Source organism: Colius striatus, chromosome 1 (genome assembly GCF_028858725.1).
Source record: "Colius striatus isolate bColStr4 chromosome 1, bColStr4.1.hap1, whole genome shotgun sequence".
Taxonomy (NCBI): Eukaryota; Metazoa; Chordata; class Aves; order Coliiformes; family Coliidae; genus Colius; species Colius striatus.
This window is the reverse complement of record NC_084759.1, coordinates 86,573,251-86,593,908: the sequence shown is the minus strand read 5'-3', so window position 1 is coordinate 86,593,908 and position 20,658 is coordinate 86,573,251. Positions and strand designations below refer to the sequence as shown.

General features: G+C 34.4%; 1 protein-coding gene across 1 annotated transcript in view; it reads left to right on the top strand.

The window, feature by feature from the left end:
• Positions 1-20,658, top strand: part of CFAP47 (cilia and flagella associated protein 47) — a 278,645-nt gene that overhangs the window by 86,231 nt on the left and 171,756 nt on the right. The window contains 4 exon segments of the mRNA XM_062004443.1: positions 4,743-4,840; positions 5,134-5,250; positions 15,363-15,497; positions 15,991-16,103. Of these exon segments, the coding sequence (XP_061860427.1) occupies positions 4,743-4,840; positions 5,134-5,250; positions 15,363-15,497; positions 15,991-16,103 (463 nt within the window).

Below are 20,658 nucleotides of genomic sequence, written 5' to 3'. Positions count from 1 at the left end.
GAAAAAAGTAATTCTGATAGAGTGATTTTTTTTTTCCTGTAAATTTATAAATGAAAGGTTTAATTTTGATTTGAAACAATGAAAATAAAATTTTCATTCTAATCCGTGTTTAAATACTGTTTTTTTATATTTTAAAATACAAGATACATTTAATGAATATTGAAATTAACATAAGTAAAATGATTTAGGTTTTATTTCTGTTTATATTAATGAAACAACAATAATGGAAATATAATTTGAAGTCTATACTGAATTAAAACTTCCTTCTGAAAAGATGATTTTTTTTAGATAGTACTTTGAGATAACTATTTTTTATGTTTTAGAAGAAACTTGTTTTCTGTAAACACAGAAAGAGGTTTTCTGTAAAAGGGTCCTTTCATGACAGTTCCGTTATTTGAACTATTAAAGTTTTTTTTTTTTTTAATAAAGAAAATGGAACAAAATAACACTTTGGAGAATTCCAGAAGAAAAAAAAATATAATTAATATATGATAGAACATATTTTGTGTAATAATTTATACTAATATTTTCAATTGTCTTCTGATATGGAAAATATGTTTTTGGGGAGAGTGAAGAAGGTGCTGTCCAAAGTTATATCTGTTTTGATCCAAGATTTTACTGTTGTGAAAACCACCGTGTTGAATGTAATTAGATGTGTACAGAATCAAGAGACTAAACAGTTTAATTAGAAAGAGTATTGCAGATAGAGGTGTGGACAGCAGGAACAATTGGATCTAAAAAACATTGACCTGCTGATCTCTTCTTTTGTTTGAAATAATAGTTGAATTCACTTTACTGCATGAATAGGACAAAAGTAGTGGATTTTGGACAAAGCTAAAACATCGCCACACTGAACAAGTGTCAAATGTCAATGTCTCAGAGTTAAGCTCAGATGACTCTATATACTTTTGCTGGTAAATTTGTGCAGCATCTACTCCCATTCCTTCTTACTACATCTATATGAGAATTCTGAATTATCTGCAAGTAGTTGATGTGAGGTGATAGAAGTTTTTGAGAGGCTGAAGTGTCTGTATTCTATACATAAACAAAAGAATCATTCAATAATTTGCTTAGAATATGGTATGGAGTTTGTTGTTGATTGATTTTTAAAATTAATTTAAAAAATGTAATTAGTTATAAATACCCTAATTACTTTCCCACTGAATTTTCAATACAGTCTTTTTTCCAATACAGCAGTTAACAGTGGCAGTGAAAGAAATAATCTCTAGCACTCTGAAAGTATTTTTTAAAAGTAATACTAAATCTCTAGCTTTTAGTAAGTTAGACCAAAGAACATCTTTATTCCCACATCATTTTACATGAGCATGAAACTAAAAAAAAAAAGTGAGTCTGAACTGACTGCAACTAAAAGCAGCAGGTTGCAAGTTGTATTTAAGTATATAGTATCTTTCTTGATAGTACACCTTCTGAGATTCTTGATTTAATGTTCATGTCACAAATAAGGATCGTTCTTTACAGAATATGGTGGTTTGTTTTTTTTTTTTTTTCTGAATGACTACTTTGTGTGTCATATCATAAGAAGTCCCGTAGGGAATTACTTTCTAAATAACTCTTTTTTTAATTTTAAATGCCATTTTGTTTCACTAATGGAAGGCTTCATTCCTCTGTAATACTTTTTCCTTTCAAAATAAGCAAAAAAACCCTGAAACTGTACCAAGTACTTCCTCACAAAGTACATGGTAATGAGAAATACTTTTGGTTTTGATAATTTCTGGAAAGGATACTTTTTTGTTTGTTTGTTTTGAAAAAGTAGTTTCAATGAGCATCTCTTCAAATAGTATGAATATACCAAACCCTTAATTTGCTGTAGTGATCCTAACTGGAAGATCATTGTCCATAAAGGGGCTAAGTGGTCCATAACAGTTAGCTTAAGTAGGCACAGGCCTGTGCAGCACTATGCACATCCCTTGGCTATAGGATAAACTTAGCTAGCTAGTTGTAACAGAAGAGTTAACAGGTAACTCCCACTTGATGCCAGTGATTATGCCACCTACTTGTCCTTGTCTTTAACTAAAAGTGCAGTGCTAAGTTCTCACCTGGATATTCTTTTTATCTGATGGTAGAAATGATTAGCAGAATTGTTCTATTTCAACAAAATCCCTTAAGACCTACCCTTTCCACAGACTGCATCAGTATGGTGTGCTGCATACTGACTACAAGTCAGTTTTTATGCAGCTCAACTTAGGTTTCCCAGTGTCTGAAGGTATGTAAGGTAATTTATAATAACATTTTTTCCCTGTAGCATTAGCTCCAATAACTGGCAGTGACACTTCATGCGGTCTGAGTGTCCTTCTTAGTGGGATCACAATGAATCAGCACCCCCTGGTGCAAAACATATGCATGTCCAAATTTTACTTCTGGATATTCCTGAAAAATCTTTGAAAACTGCACTCTTCTATAATGTATAAAGTCACAGTTTGATAAAATTCTCTTGTGTGTTAGCTATCTTACTTTATGAAAGAAATACTTAAAAATTAATCCTTCCTGGAAGAAATTTTTGAGATTGCAATTTGATATATGTAATTTGCAGAATCCATCTGAATGCACTTCCTATGGTTATGGTTATTAAGTGGTTATTAACCACTTCCTGTGGTTATTTTATTTCTTCCGTTTGGCTCTTGAACAGTTTATCTCTTCAATTTATTCTGAAACATAATATTTACTGCATCATAGAACAAATTTATAAGCTTACAACTAATCTGTTTGGTATGAATGAGGTGTTAGAAAACCAAATTTATAACTGTAGCTGATAATAGCTACTTATTTGCAAATTTCATTTAACAGTACTTCTTGAAGGACCAATTGAAAATACTTGAGCTGATGTTGATAAATTATGATCTGACATTAGGAGCAGCATCTCTATCTACTTTCCCCCTGTAACTAATTACAATTTTCCAAGCACACTTGATAGCAAGCAGAAGTGAGTAAAGGCAATTGAGGAAGTATAAACTCAAGTGAAATAAAAAACCAAACCTTTTTGAAGTTTCTTACTGTCTTCAATATTACATGGAATGGTTACCACTGTTTCAATTTAAGACCAGGAGACTTTTTTCCACTTTGAATGTTTTTTGGATTTGCGGCCTGGCTTTCAAACAGTAACTTGTAGTTACGTTGGTCTGGCAGACATCTGAAGTTACTTAGGAATGAATAAGGTTATCTTACAAATAATAATTTTCAATACACAACAGCTTACTTTCTTTCTTCTTGTGGTTTTGTTAGTTGTTTGTCATAGGATATATAAGAAACCCATAAGTACTGTCTTAAGTTTGAAATTCTTATTGATTGAAGTGTTACACCTATAGCACAGCATCATCTAAATTGTGAGAGCAAAAATTCAGCATTTTTGATGACTATATCAGACCATTGTATTTCAATTTATCTTTCTTGAACTTTAGTTTATAGTATGCTTTCCGAAAATTTAGAGACCTTTAAAATATAGAATATTTACAAAAGAGCATTACTTCATAACGTTAAGATGTTTATGTGTTTATAATATATAGGAGATTTTAGGTTATCTCAGATACTGAAGGATATCGATGTTTTTTTTTTTTTTCAATTTGGGAAGCTTCAGATTTTGTAAACAACACACTCTCTGGATAGTCAGTGAAATAAAACCTGTACAATTTGTTCTATGTGAGAAAGTATGATCCCAATCTATGTGAAAACCTTATCAGTGACTCAGTGTGTTCCCAAAATATGAGATCTTGAACCTGAAACAGCAAAGAAAACAAAATTAGCAAGAAGTATTTTGTAATATAAGTTGGAAGAAACTGCAGAAAATAGAAGAGAGAAGACATGACTGAGTACTTGCATATTTGTGATCTGATTACTCGCCAAAAAAATGGATCAGCTTCTATGCCTTCACTTTTCATAAAGTGCATATTATCTGAGCAAAGTACCACTACTTGAGTGTAGGCAGTGATTTAAAACTATTAGTTATTGGTATGTCAGTAACTTTTTTTTAGATAATGTCTCAGGTTGGGAGTTTTCATATGACTGTATTCTTCCTATGGTTTAATTATGATGCTTAACAAAAGTCTGTTGTTGAAATACTTTGCTAAATATTCAAGACATATAACACTTCAGATAAGGAATACTAATAATTTAACTATATTTACTTTCTTAATAATCAGTTTCATTGTAAATAAAAAAGAAGAAATAAAAAAACATTCTAATGTTCTGAGGCATAGGCTTTACAAAAGAATTGTGGAAGTAGGAATCAGTGCTGCAGGAACTGAACTGTTAGCTTGCATTTATATTGCATTTGTGCCAAATAATTTAACAGGACCTTAAAGAAAACCAATAAACTTTTCCTTCTTTATGTGCTTAAATATTGCAATTTTAAAGGATTCATGCATGTTTTCATGAGTTTCAGTAGCCCTATGAGTGTAATGTCTGTGAAAATACAAATAATTTACGTGTTTAGGTTTCTAATCTGTGAAGATAAGTTTATCTTACCCGCTTTCCCTTCCATTGTGATGAATACTTACGCATAGTGTATTATAATGTATGAATGATAGTTACAATATTCTAGGTGAGATTTTTCATATGTTCAGTCATGGCTTTGGAAAAGAATTATGCCTGGGAAATTCTATATGTCTACATGTGTATGCACATTTTTCTTTTCTGTTCTTTCCTCAGTCATTATAAATGGTTATCTATCTAGAATAAGCATCTCAGGGGAGAAAAGTTTAATTCATCTTGCTCTATTTTTAAATCAGGGGAAGTACCACCAATGAGATGGGTAGTAAATTTTGACCAAGATCTTCAAGATGGTCTGGTATTGGCAGCACAGCTAGCAGCTTATTGTCCATATTTGGTAAGTACTTAATATTGAGTAAGTTTTATACAGTTTATTAATATAAGTGGGTTTATTCAGGCCTTATTTTCCTTTGGAATTTTTGGCTTATGTGTTTTTTTAAAGAGAAAAAAACACAATATTTTTCAGGTCTAGAGTGATTATTTCAATATTTTTCTTTTCTCTGGGTATATTCCTAATGGGGAATTCTAGTTAAAAATTTAGATTTTATGAATTACAGAAAGAGTAAAAATACAAACATAGTAACTTTACTTAATGGAAGATCAAAAGTATGATTTTTCTGTCTTGTCTAGATTGCTACTCACTTCATAAGGATGTATACTTATCCAAAAACTCCTGAACAGTTTCTGCACAACTGTTTGATTCTTGTGAGTGCTATGCGTGCTGTCAGTTTAGTTATAGACATAAAGGTAACTAATTTTGTACTATCAGTTCTCTTTTTTTTTTTTTTTACTTGTATGATAGTAATATTGTACATCAAATTAAGGTGAGATTTTAGTGAAGCTGTTCTGTTTCCTGACGTACTACCATACAATGGAAACCAAAATGCTTCTTCATATATATATAAAGTTAATTACAAGTAATTTCTATAATTCCTTGCTTTGTAGATTTGCATATGTACAACTAGCTTAATGTAAGATTAATTCAGTTCAGATTCTAGCATGGTAAATCACACAGGACATGAGTGGAATTGATCATTAACATTCTAAGGGAATGTCGATTCTTTTTCAGAAAAAAATTAAGAATATTTAAACATGAAAAATGAATGGTAAGAAATTATGTGAATGTCTTGTGATGCTTAGGTCTAATCATGAAGGCACATAGGATTCTGTCACAGCTTTGATGTACATGGAAGTCAATGTCTTTGGACTGCTGCTGAGAGTAGCATTGTAAACCCTCAGTTTCTGGCATCCACTTTTGGAAGGAATATGATGTTGATGTTAGTTTCTTCTTCAATCAAGGATCCACTTGAGATCATTTTTACATGTTTAGTAATGTGCTTTACATCTCTATTTTTTCCATGGCCTTCTGCTCCAAATTTTATATGTCTCAAATAATATATTAGATATTTTTCCTTTGTTCTTTCTGTTGCCTCTAAACCCAATTTTCTTCTGCTTCGAGTCAGCATGTGTTTACTTGACCATTTGAGAGTTAGTTATAGCTTTGGGTTCTGATAGTACCATTAAAAGATAAAAGTAAAACAAATTAGTCATAGAGGTATGATTAATTAAAAAAGTTACCGTCACACGTAAATCAAGAAAATCAAAGCTCTACAAACTAGTTGACAACCCTTCAGACAGAGAAGACTTGTCAAACCTCAGTTCTCAGGCTCTGTAAAATCAGTACAAGTCTTATGGCTCATTAATAGCAATGACAAAGCTGTATAACAAGGTTACATGCTCACAGGGATTCATGCTCTTTTCTTCCATATGCTGGTTATGTTAGTTAATTATTACCTATTTAAAATAGCAGATTCTTCTCATTTTCTTTTCTTTATTGCTCCCTGAGTCCTTAAAAACCCTGTTCTTACCAAAACTAGGTAAAACTGATGTCACGTCGTTCTCTTAAGAATCTGCAGAATGATTCAGTGTCTGTCATGAACAAAGTGAATATCAGGGGACTGTGGTGTGCTGGGGTATGTGTGAGGCATATTGGACTGACTAGAAGACTAGAAGAGGATAGAGTAGAATAGACATAGTGTTTGGTGATGTATCGGAAAACTTTCCAAAGGAATTAATACTATTAGGAATCAGAAAGAGAGGTGTGGTCTGAATAAAGTGGTAGGAAAGGAAGTTCAACTAAAACTTTTTTCCCCTTTCCCTTTGATTGTGTTATGATTACAGGGTAAAAATAACCCTACTACTTTCTTGTTTCCATGGCGTGATACAAATTTGCTGTTATAAATGACTTTGATATGACAGACTAAACCAAGAAAATCTACTGTTTTGTATACTTGTGACTGACAGGAAGCATAAAAAGATAATCTATATATAATCCTTAAAGTGAAGGTGTATTTTTCCTTAACTTTGAATATGAAAAAAAAGCATTTCAGCACATGAAGACAGGACTGTATGCCAGATATGCAAAAGGAATTAACCACATGAAGGGTGGAAGCAGTTCTCCTTAACTTAGTGTGGTTTAAGACTACAGTGTCTACAATACTAAAATATTATTACTTCAGCATATTTTTGAGATATTGGTGTTTTTATAAGTGGGAAAGTCCACCTCCATACAGACTATGAAATGTATAATGTTATATAATCAGTCAACAATAGAAAAAGGAACAGATTTTGGACCTATAAGTTTGTATTTTAATAGTTCTGCAAAAAAAAATATTGTGGAAAGTAAAAAAAAAAAAAAGAATCCCAAACCCACACCAAGTAAAGGGTACTTTTTACATAGTTCTATTGGAATGCATATACACTTTTCTAAGACCACTGTAGAAACTTCTTAAGCTGAAGAGCAGCTCTGCAGAGAGAGGTCTGGGAGTCCTGGTTGATAATAAACTAAATATGAGCCAGCAATGTGCCCTCGTGGCCAAGAAGGCCAATGGCATTCTGGGATGCATCAAGAACAGTGTGGTCAGCACATTGAGGGAGGTTCTTTTCCCACTCTACTCTGCCCTGCTAATGCCTCATCTGGTGTCAAGTTCTGGAGGGAGTCCACTGGAGGGCTACCAAGATAATCTTGAGACTGGAACATCTCCTATGAGGAAAGGCTAAGAAACCTGGGACTGTTCAGCCTGTTGAAATCTGAGTGGGGGATCTCGTTAACAAAAGTTAATGATCTAGGTGAAGCTGCTTTAACAAGCAGTTGGACTGCATGATCTCTAGATTGTCCTTTACAACCCCTGGCATTCCATGATTCCGTTTTACTGTGTTCTGTTTCTGTCAAAGTTAACAGAAAGTTGTTATATATGCAGTCAGACTTCATCTTTGAGGCCTCATCTGGAGTCCGGTGTCCAGTTCTGGGCTCCTCAGCTGAAGAGGGACAGGGAAGTGCTGGAGAGAGTCCAGCGCAGAGCCACCAAGATGATCAAGGGTATAGAACATCTTTCATACGAGGAAAGACTGCGGGAGCTGGGGCTGTTTAGTCTGGAGGAGACTGAGAGGTGATCTTATTAACATTTATAAATATCTAAAGGGTGGGTGTCAGGAGGTCAGGACATCCCTCTTTTCTATAGTAGCTAGCAACAGGACAAGGGGTAATGGGATGAAGCTGGAACACAAAAAGTTCCACTTAAATATAAGAAAAAACTATTTCACTGTGAGGGTGAGGGAGCAGTGGCACAGGCTGCCCAGAGGGGTTGTGGAGTCTCCTTCCTTGGAAGTCTTCAAGACCCACCTGGACATGTTCGTGTGTGACCTGATCTAGGTGAACCGGCTTCTGCAGGGGTGTTGGACTAGATAATCTCCAAAAGTCCCTTCCAACCCCGACCATTCTATGATTCTATGATTCTATGATTCTTGCTCTTCAACAGTAAAAGCAGCCAAATACATGAATCCTGCTAAACTGTCCTAACTTGGTATTTGTCTGATAGTCTCGTTTCTTAAATTTAGGAGGTGAAAATGTTTAAACACTTCTTGACTATCAGGCAATCATTGCTTCTTAACTTTCAGGACAGCTTTGCATTAATTAATATAAGGTAGCAGCACAAGCTGAGACATGTATTAAGTCTGGAATAGATAACAGTTTCAATCACTTTAAAATCTAAGATTCTGTGATAAAAAAAAAAAAAAAAAAAGTTTAACTGTCTGGAAGACTTCCACTGCAAGTTTATGTGATACCTCTGATGGAGTTCAAGGCTTTTAAATCCTCTTAAGGATTAAGATGTAGATTTAAGATGGAATACTTTGGGAAAGAAATTCTTTGTTTCCACTTTCTAATCATGACTGACAGTTCAACTCTGATGTATTATTTGTGTCTATGTTTTTTTTCTTTGTGTTTGATATTTTTAAGTTCTAAAGTGCTTTGATTTGAGGAAGATCTCATTGACAGCACAATGTATTGCAAGATAGGATGGTGGATAGCAGTGATATGAAAAAAAATGTACGTGACAAGGATAGATTAGGAGAGAAGATGCAGTGATTGGAGGTTGCCAGTAGAAGAACTCAATTTGCTACTGACTGATTTAAAATTGGGGACAACAATACTGAAATTTGTATTTGGGACCAAGTAAAATGGATGATATTTTCAAACAATCTATAAGAGGTGTTATGAGTAAAGTGAGAGACAGTTAAGAAGCTGAAAATGAAAGTGACTATTCTGTAGAAATGAAGAGAGGAATTCAGTATAGCTGTGAAGTAGAACACACTGAAACTGGGTAGTAATGTAGCCATATGAGGAAGAAAAAGGTGTAGATGGTAACACCAAGACTTGAAACTGAAATGAAGGAGAGAAAGAAGATGCCATCGTCAGCATCTTATGTGCGTAGGAGGAAAGAAATGTGGCAACATAGAATGTTCTAAATTTCCAGTATATGTCAATTTTTTTCATTGAGATATTCTAGAGTTTATTTTATACATTTAGAATGGTAACCTCGTTGTCAATGTTTCAATCATTCTTTTATTGTAATTATCTTCTAAAGATGATTAACACTTTTTTTGTGTTCAGTTTCCTGGACTTTAGTAAGGGGACATTTGCTTGGTAAATATTGCAATTTCTTGAAAAAAGTAAATTTAAGGAAAAAGATTTCTTTCTTAATACTTAATTTTTGATCAAAGTTTCTATGATACTGCAAATACACAGATAGAACTCTGTATCTCTCTATCTACCAATTTATAATGTTACAATAAATACCTTGATTTGCCTGAAATAGGAATCTAATATTGATGTGTTGTCTTAAATTCAGAATACAGAAGAGAGAAGAAATGAAAAATCACCTTTATTTTTTAGAGTAGCAATTGTCTTATCATGGATAACTTTCCTAAGGGTATTCTGGAAAAACAATTGAAAGTTGTAGAGTACTGAGTCTTCCTAAACCTTATAAAACTGAATACAACAACTATTTGCTTTGATCTGTAAGCCTGATAAATCAGAGCATTAGATAAAGAACATGAGGCTATAATTCAGCTTTATTGATGATATTGAGCAAAGCACTTGATTCTATTCCATACAACATCCTTGTCTTTAAAAGAGGTAACCCAGTGAGTGCATAGGGAGTTGGGTTGATGGTTGTACTCAGAGTTGTGGACGGTGACTCAATGCCTGGATGGACACCGGGAATGAGAGTTGCCCTTCAGGGTTCCATATTGGGACTAGCATTATTTAACATGTCAGGTGCTTGGACAGAGAGATTGACTGTACTCTTAGCAAGCTTGTGGATGACAACAAGCTGAGTTGTGTAGTTGATACTCTAGAAGGAAGTGATGTCATCCAGAGGGACCTTAGACAGGATTGAGAGATGGGCCCATGCAAACCTCCTGGGGTTCAACAAGGCCAAATGTAAGGTCCTGAATTGGGGTGGGGGAAATCCCAATCACAAATAAAGGCTGGATGATGATTGCAGCAGCCCTATGCAGAATGACTTGTGAGTTTTTGTGGTAGTAAAACTGAATATGGCCTGGTAATGTCAATCTGAAAAGCCAATTGCATCCTGGTCTGCATCAAAATAAGCATGGTCAGCAAGTTGAGGAAAGTGATTCTGCTCTTGTGAGACCTCACCTGGAGTACTGTGTTCAGCTTTAGGGGCCTTAAAATAAGAGAGACATGGACCTTCTTGGTAAGAGGCTGGAGCACCTCTCCTAAGAGGACAGGCTGAGGGAGTTGGGGTTGTTCAGCCTGGAGAAGAGAAGTCTCCGGGGTGAGCTTCTAGCAGCCTTCCAATACTTAAAGGGGACCTACAGATAAGATGTGGAGGTATTCTTGATCAGGAAGTGTAGTGATAGGTTGAGGGGTAATAGTTTTAAACTGAAAGAGGGTAAATTTAAGTTAGATATTAGATAGAAGTTCTTTACTGAAAGGCTGGGGAGACATTAAGAGAGATTGCCCAGAGAAATTGTAGATATGCCCTCTGTGGAACTATCTAAGGTTGGATAGAGCTTTGAGCACCTCGATCTAGTGGAAAGTGTCTCTGCCTATGGCAGGGGCCTTGGAACTAGGTTATCTTTAAGGTCCCTTTCAACTTCAATCATTCTATGATTCTTTTCTATGATTCTATGATTTACTGTCATTATGGGATCTGTGGAAACATACTCAATCGCAACAGACAAGTGATGCATTCAGGCATCATCTGTTTAAGTTGACCTAGCTTATACCCTTGTGCACCCCATAAACACATTGTGGAAACCAAAGGAAAAGAGATTTATATTTCAAAATCCATGATGCTTTTTTTTTTCTTTGTCAGAGCAACTGAAAATTATTCAGATGTGATATTGGTCTCACCTGGCAAAATTCTAAAGAGAGACAGGATATATCTGGGATAGACAGAGACTTTCAAAAAGTATGGTCATATGTATGTACATTAAAAACGAACAAATACAGAGACTTTTAAGCTTTATTTAGATGCCTAAATGAGTACTTGATTTTTTTTTTCTAGACTTACTGACTGTTCTATTCTCACTCTGACTTCCAGCTTATTGAAAACTTGGCTGCTGCACAAAGTCTGTGTAAACTTAGGAAACTTTTTTTTTTCCCCCAAACAATGTTGTCTCCTGTATATTTACCTTTTAAATTCAGTATTTAAACCTTGCAAATCTGGAAATTACTTATAAAGGTTAAATGTATAGCTTTCTATTTCTGAAATTTAGTATAAAGTTTTCCTTACCTTCTATTTGTTCAATACTTTTACCACATTCTTCAGTAATCATTTGCAATTCTTGATTTAGATTCTCGACATAGATTGTCTATCTTCATCATTGCTTTGTAGTGGGGAAAGCCTACCTGTATGATTTTTACATATGTTGAACAGTTTGCATCATTACATTATTCAACTAATAATGACATGTTCAGAAAAATGGAGACAAGAAGCAGTTCAGCATTCTACAAATGTTACAAATATGGAAGCATTAACTAATGAAAAGAATATTTTTACATAGACTTGTGTCAGAGACCAGGTGACTGACTAAATAGCTACTGTTTCCTTTAGAAATAGTATCCATTCCCTTGATTCATCTGCTGGAGAGGATTGAGTTTCTGCAGCAGATGGTTTATTATGAAAATTGCCTCCTACTAATACATTTTAAAAGGTGTATAGATTTTTTTTCTCTCTAATGCTTCAATTAAACAATTAACATCTAATCATTTTGAGGACAAGAATATAGTTGGTCATAAAAATAAAGTTCTGTGGGTCTTGAAAGTGTGGTCATGTGAAAAAATGTAATAGTGTAGTTTACAGAAGAAATATTAAAGTATAGGAATATTTGTCACTCTCAGAGATCCCTGGAAATTTTAGTAGTATTGACAATGAGTGTTAAAATGAGACTTTACTGACCAAGTATCAAAAGAAAACCGAGTTGATACAACTTCATCACCATAGTTTAGCCTTAAGCAATTTTCATCCTAAAATAGTATACTGATGTCATTGTTTAGTGAGGAGGCACTTTTGCTTGGTAACAGGGGGATGGGGCTGCAGTGCAGACCCGGTAAAGAGTTCTTGGACTTTCCCTTGGCTCCTGGGTTCAGACCCACCTCCAGCCCAGCTGCGCCAATCTGGCGTCTCTGCCATCAATATTTAAGGACGGAAATTTGAAGTGCTTGGGAGGAGGTGTAAGAGTGGTACAAGATGGAAGTGACCATGTGGACCCCACAGTCAGAAAGGGAGGGAGGAAGGAGGAGCGCTGGAGCAGAGATCCCTCTGCAACCTGTGATGAGAACATAAGCTGTACCCCTGCAACCCATGGAGGGCAATGGCAGGAGTGAGAGCACCCAGTAGCTCCAGGAGAGTGTGCCTGGGCAGGTGAGAGAACGTGTGAGGAGGCGGCCATGGCGCAGGCCGTGCTGGAGAGCCTGAGCACTGCAGAGCAGACTCAGAAGGAAAAAGAAAGGAGCTGCAGCCTTTGGGATGAACTACTTCTAAAGGAAATGGAGTAGCTATTTAGTCAGTCACCTGCTCTCTGACACAAATCTATGTAAAAATATTATTTGCATTAGTTAATGTTTCCATATTTATAGCATTAATCAACTACTCTTGGAATCAATTAAAAAAAAATCAGTGTACTTTACAACAGCATTCAGCAGAAAATTCATATAATCTATATATATTATTTACTTTATAAAATTCAGAGTTAGCAAACAAAAGCACACCCAGCAGCCTTGCACAGGCCACTTTTCTGCTGTAAGTTTTTTCTTTATAATTTTATCAATTTTTTACAAAAAATTGCAGGCTAGCTGATTTTTCAGCTTACGTTGAAGACCTTCCTTATAAAGCTTTACATGAGAGACATATACTCAGAAGAGCATGGAAACTGTCTACTGGACTTGTTGATAGCTGGTTAGTCTTGAATCAGCAAACGTGCCTACAATGCATATGTGAGATTTTTGTGCATACAGAAGCTATGCTTGTGTAGCAGTCATTGGTGTGACTATTGCTTGTCTGGAAAGATCTGTGTGCTGTTATCAACTCAGCTGTTATTTCCTGACACACAGTGTAGGCTACCATTGTGACTGGGAGATCTTATTACTTGCAGTGGTTTTTGGAGGAGGAATGATATTAATATTGAGAACACACAGTTAATACCATACAACTCTATGTTTCTTTTCTGCTTACAAGCTACAGATTTTTCTGGATGTCTTTCCAGCAATGTGCCTGCCGTGTATGTACTAATGAGGTAGATTCAAGTCCTCTGTATTATACTCATTTCTAAATAATCCTGTTGGAAATAAAACTGGTCCAAACAAAAATAATGTTCTAAATAAAATAGTTATGTATTACTCTTCATTCCTCTTCCAAATAAACAAAAAAAGGCATTACATTTTTTGCTTTGTTTTGCCTTTTTTAATTGTTAGGATAATTTGGTTTAACAAGTTAAACATGAGCCAGCAAGGTGTCCTTGTGGCCAAGAAGATCAAGGGTATCTTGGGATACATCAAGAACAGTGTATCTTGAATAGTATGTGAGCAGGTTGAAGGAGGTTCTCCTCCTCCTCTGCTCTGCCCTGGTGAGGCCTCATCTGGAGTCCTGTGTCCAGTTCTTGACTCCCCAGCTCGAGGGACATGGAACTGCTGGAGAGAGTCCAGTACAGGGCTACCAAGATGATCAGGGGACCGGAGCATCTTATGAGGAAAGACTGTGGGAACTGGGGCTGGGACTGTTCAGCCTGGGGAAGAGACTGAGGGGGCGTCTCATTAATACTTACAAGTTACTTGTAGTTATGTACAACTAATCCAAGCTGCTTAGAGAGTGTATCAGTGCTGATCAGCAACAGCACAATAAATATTTATTTTTCTTTTTTTCTTTCACTTATAAGGTGAAAGGATTTAAAAAGGTGATGACTTTGCATTATGTGAAGGAGGGTCTTTCAAGAGTATTTCTATATTGAGTGACTCCCAGTTATGTAAGGCTTTACATTTCTTAAATGAAAAAACTATTTTTTAATGACATGACGTGTCAATGCAGTGGTTTGTTGCTTACATCTACTCCCAAGTGTGTGTATTTTTCAGTATGACTTGATATTTAATTCAGGAGATAAATTAACCGCAGTTGTAATACTTTCTTTAGTATATTTTAGGCTATTTTATTCTAATATAAGTATTTAATTTTATTTGTAATATAAGTTCCTAAGCATGAAGTTTTAAAATACATAATTAGTTTGATTTAGGAAGTCCAGATTTTTATGTTTAAGTCTTGACTCAGATCTTTCCTGCCTGTAATTGTTGGAAGATGCTTACCTCATTAAGTCTCTTTACTATTTGATTAGCCTTCTGAAAAGTTAATATATTTAATGGAGGAGTTTCTACCTCTCTCTTTTCAGTGATTTAGCAAAATTGCTGAGGACTAAAGCTTGGATATGTTTTTCAGTTGCCATTTAAATTAATTTCTGTAAATCAAATATTTAAGATTCAGTAATGCTTGCTACGTTTTATAAAGCCATTTGGCATTTGCAATAAAATTAACTATATAGCTGTTAGTAGGATGGTGTTAATGTCCTAATAAATAACTACAAAAACATGTCTAGGAGCATTTGGGGAGATATTTTACATTGTAAATGGCAAGATTTTAAAAGATTTGTTTAAAGATAATAAATACACTTTTTTTTCTAGTCAGTGAATTTTACTTGCTTTTTCTATTATGCTTAATTTTAGTGAAATGAACATCCATTTATGCTGAACTAGTCTTGGTTTATTACCAGAATGTGTTGGTGGTATTCAAGAATTAGGGGTTTTTTTGTACATTGTCGTATTTATATTCATCTTAGCTATGGGCCTAATCCAGTTATTAAAGTTATTAGTTCTTATTTGTATAATAAGAATTACCTTAAACTTTTTTGTTCATCATCTTCATATTCTCATACAGATAGAATTTTAAGTGAGAATATCTGTTGTTTTTTTGTTTTTTTCTTTCCTTTTCTGTTTTTAATATTAGGCCACTGACATCTGTGATCCAAATCCAGTCATGATGCTTATTCTGTGTGTTTACCTATATGAAAGTCTCCCTCACTACTTACCCAAGAACACTATAGAATTTACAGGTGCTCTCCACGCAACTGTTGTTAAGCAGGTATCATCAAATTTAGCTCTGTAGTAGTACAAAGTGAAAGCACTGTAGATATATGTATTTTTAAATTATATATATGCTACAACGAAGATGAATGGGTTTCATGTCATTTGACTACTAAATATAGAAGATGGAAGCATGCATCTTCTTTTTTTCCTCTTCAGGCTTCAGATTCTGACTTCTGCTACTGTTTTCTCCCCATACTCTTAAGCACAGAAAAAATTCTACAAACCTGACAAATCCAAGATCAATGATAGGGAGAAGTAAGAGATTAACATAGGAATATAGTGTACTCTGCAAAAAGAGTGCTCAGAAAAATTGGATGGTCTATGGGAATACTATACTCCTTAGGAAGAAAAAGGACCTACCTAGTAATTGCAAGTGCTTTATTATTTTATAATATACTTAATTTGTATTATGGAACTTTAACTGCAGAATACACCTTTTATACTCTAAAAATTGAATAAAAATAAACTGGTTTTGTTGTTGTTGATAGGTTCATTTGAAAAACCCAAGCAGGACAACTTTGAAGTACAAAGCTATTCTTGTTGGAAGAGATCGTGGTGATTTCTCAATGCCTAAAGGAAACGTTGTCACCATTGCTCCTATGTAAGTAATAACTGTTTTCTAGAGTTATTAACAAGTCTTATATTATGCAAAGAGAAAGTCATCTGTGTCCAATAAATATTTTTGTCCGAATGTCTTGAAAGCTTTAATTTTCAATTCAAATCTGCTCCTTTTTATTATTTTTTTCACAATTAATTATGAAATATCTCTTCTGAACGTGATTCACATTTTTTACATCAATGCATTGTGGAAGCGTGAACAGATAAATGTTCTAAGGTTTCATTTTTTCTTTCTTTTTCTTAATTGAGGCATGCCTGGGAATTTGAAAGACCATGACATAGGTTTTATGGTAGTGTTCAACCACTTCTTTTTACCTTGCCTTTAAGATGGAAACTGTTGCAGCTACAATGTAATTATTTCTCTATCACACATTTCTAAAAGCCTTCTAAGGATTTTGAAGGTATTTAATTTTGCCAAAACATTAGATTGTTAATGTTTTTGGTAGCAGAAATACTCATGGTATATTGCCATCTTTTTTTTGTTGTTGTTGTTCATCAAGTACATTTTGCTCTTTCTGTGCTATGTAGCTTTAGGATTAGATAGATACAGGAATTTCACTAATCCTTCTTTATCTAAGAAGAAAGACAAGAGGGATGTAGCAGTGATTCTGACTGTCAGTTAAGAGTTTTTAAGTTTTGACTGCAAATCTATTTAAGATATTCCCTTGCTAGTAAAACAGATTAGAGAGTGTTAAAAGGATAACAAAGCTGAACACTTATATGAAAATAACCTGAGAAGACGAAGAAAATTTTCTTATATATGTTGTCAAATTCAAGAAGACTCAACATGAATATAGTACTCTTTAATGATGATCAACATCTGAATATTGAATGACATGCCTATTGTAAGTAAATGCAAAAAGGACAACAAGTAATGCTACATTTTCTGTGAGCTGTGAGATTGATTTGATTCAATTTTCTTTGCAATTATTTCAAATAAGAATTACCATAAAAATATAATCATGTGTTTCTCTGAAAGGTCAATACCATGGCTGTTTTTCCCTTCACCTTTAAAATGCCCTCACAAAATGCACAGATGAGTAAATTTGCACAAGCTGAACATTGAACTTCTTGGTATTATATATATCAACAAACATTTGAAAAACTGCATAGAAATAAAAGCTTGTGGAAATGCTAGTTATCCGCTGGTGACCTCTGCAGAGTTTATCATAGTGTAATTGTACTTGTAATCTTTGTTGCTAAATGAAAACCAGTTTCATTGTAATTAATAACTTTCTTAAAGTGTTTGAGAACTCTAAACATTGATGAGATGGGTGGAAGACTTGTAGGTGCTTTATATTGGATCATAATAGCATAGGATGGTTTGGAAATTGTCACGGTTTTGCTTAGCCAGCAAGGAAGCACCACAACAGTCTCTTACTTAGTCCACCCCATCCACCTCCACCTTCGTTAGGACAACAGAGACCCCAGTGAGATGGGAAGAAAAAAAATAACCAAGGATGTTGTGGATCAAGACAAGGACAGAGAGGGCTCACTGCCAATTATGATTCCGGGCAAAAAACAGACTCCACAGAAATGGGTCTGGCTCAGAGCTGGGGAGCGTTTCAAGCAGCTTGTTACAGGAGCCATTGTTATAGCACCTTACCCATTACCAGAAATGGCTCCACACAAAACCACAATAGAAATGATGGTAATGTGATTGGTAAACAAATACTTCCATTTAATTGATTACAAACAGGCTGATTGCTATTAGTAGTGATTGATATTCAGTTGTATAAGCTCAAGAAAAATGGCAAAGGATTTGTAGGAGAGAATGTTCTGCTTTCTTTGGAAAGAATGCCTTCAGAGAAAATGAGGTAGGCTTGTAACAGAGTTCTAGAGGAAAAAAAAGTATTTATTGCCTAAATAAAAAGTGAGGGAGAATTTACAGTGTATTCAGTAAGAATATGTGAGTATATTAGTGAAACTTTATGCAGTTATTTTTGATGACAATGTTAACATCATTGACTAGAACCTTTTTAGGGATAAAAGATGTTAAAATAGCTAGAAAGAGGCACTTTTAAGTTATTTGTTCTAATTTTAGAATTAAATAATCCATAAATATGGAATTGGATGCAGATTAATCCATGTGTCAAAAATCACTAAAAATTAGGAAAGCCTACTTGCTATATTAGAGAACAGAAGTTTGAGTTTGTAATCAGGAGTTATACTTTAAAAAACTTTCTGAGTATCTATAATGGTACAGACAGCTTCAGGTCAGATATCTCTGCATCCTTGTTTCTTTCAATTGAAACTGATATTTATGAATTTATGAATCTTATATATAAATACAGAGATGCCTTCAGCAGTAGTTCATCTTTAACTGCAAAACAGTTTTTTTCCCCCCTGAATCAACCGATACTTTAGACAAACTAATAAACAAGAAGCATTTAAAAATAGTCTCTCTTTCCTTATGAAGTCCTTTTGCAATGCTCCAGTGAAGCTGTAAAGTTTGCTGTGCAAAAGTTTCAGGATAAAAGGTGAAGGGAAATGTTACCAGTTTAGAACATGCACTCATGAGAGTTCAGGCAATTACAGCTGAAAAACTGTAACATAGCCTTAATAGGAAGGCTAAAGAAATAAAAACTTGTCCATTATCTGATTGAAGAGCTGCAAGACTTTAAGTAAGACATACCATGCATAGAAACTTATCTCTAGATGTCCACCAAATATACAGATTTCTATATTTAGAAGTAACTGTAATTGGATTTAAGATGACTGTGGGTCATTATAATCATTAATGAGGAATAAGTGTGACTGACTAATCCTGTTGGACCTGTTGGGTGAGCACAGTTGGCATAGAGGATTCTGTAGATGAAGGCTCAGTCTGAAAGAACTGTGTTTACTTTCCAGGAGAGATGAACTGCAGAAAACTGATAAGCTAAACAGATCATTGAAAAATTCGAGCAGAAAGGCAAAGAGTAATGAAAGGAGTTACATATGTGTATTAGGAAACAGTGATGCAGCATTAGATAGCTATGCCAATAATTTAAAATGAATAATAACAAAGTTACAGAAATATGTAATATATATCTGTCTCTATTCTCAAAGAAGCTTGGCAATGTATACTGTCATCCACTACTAACTGGAGATATTCATAAACATCTGTGGTAGATTAAATTTGTCCAGCTGCAAAACATACACTTGGATACTCTCTCATTCTGTCCTGTACAGGACAGAGAAAAAAATCCTAAAAAGATTTCTGGGTTGAGATAGATGAGGACACAGGAAGTGATCTCAGAAAGTTATTTAATCCAGCCTTCTGCCTCAAATAATGTGAAGTACTTTCTGGGAAAAAGGTTTCTGCCACATGCTAGTTATCAGAAGAAATGAAACAATGCCATGTATAATTAGTTTGAATTGTGTTATCTAGTGATTTCTGTTATACTTAAAGTCTGAAAATTTGATCCCTGCAATCAACTTTTAATCCTTTTTCCCCCTACACTGAAGTATAATCAATAAATCAGAGAATTTGATAACTTTTTTGAAAAATGATACATACTGAGATGATAAACAAATAAAAAAAATTTGACACCTACAGTATATCAAATGAAGTAGATGTGGATGGAGCTACTTAAAGTAATATAAAAGAGAAAAAAATTATAGAACAATTCCATGAGCTGAATTTTCTGTCACTTTACATTTACCAGAACACAGCAGAGTAGAGAAAAAGAATAAGCAACTTTGTTTTCTCCCTGATGCTGGAAAGCCTACAGCTTCTGCCCACAGAAGGCAACAGTTCACACTTCAAATCAGATTTCTCTGCTGTTGCATAAGCCAGAGGGTAAAGACACCTCTTCTATACAGTTTTGCAGGGTGTAAATTTTAAAATTTCTTTGACTATATAGAATATTTTATTCAAAGTATCAACCAGTCAACTGGGAGATATTTTGAGATTTTCTACTTGTAACTCCAAAAATACAGGTATTTTTCTGTTTATAGAAAGCTCTCTGCTCTGGTCATGTATGTAGAAAGGCAGAACACATTTATGTTTTACTGTTCTCTTGCTTTTAGGACATTCCTACACACTGTAGTATTTCTGACCTTCATGCCATCTTAAGACATTAATCTTAAAATCAGAGATTAATTTTGAAAGCTTCAAAGTGCAAGCTTCAGCCACTAAACTTTTATTGATCCTGCTTAGTTGTAGGACTAATGCAAATCAAGTCTAAACTTTTACCTAGTCTATACTTATTCCATATGGTCTTACCTTCCAGTTTCTCATCAGAGACTTGAGCTGTTGTTTGTACCAGAAAACTTTGGTTTTTTCCACCTCTTAATTACTTAGCTTTGCTAATTATACTGAAGGTATTTTTACTAATTTCTTTCTCAGTCTTCAGTGAGGACTTTATTAAGAACATCTAGATCTGCCTCACAACACGCATAACATGATATCTGACTGATTAACTTACAAAAACCTATTCAAATACATAAAGTAAATGAGTTGTTAACTTCAGGCAATATTATAAAAGAAAGAGAACTTCCTGTGTTACTGTGTGTGGGAAGAAAAATTAAGCTACAAGCTGAGGTCATAAAAA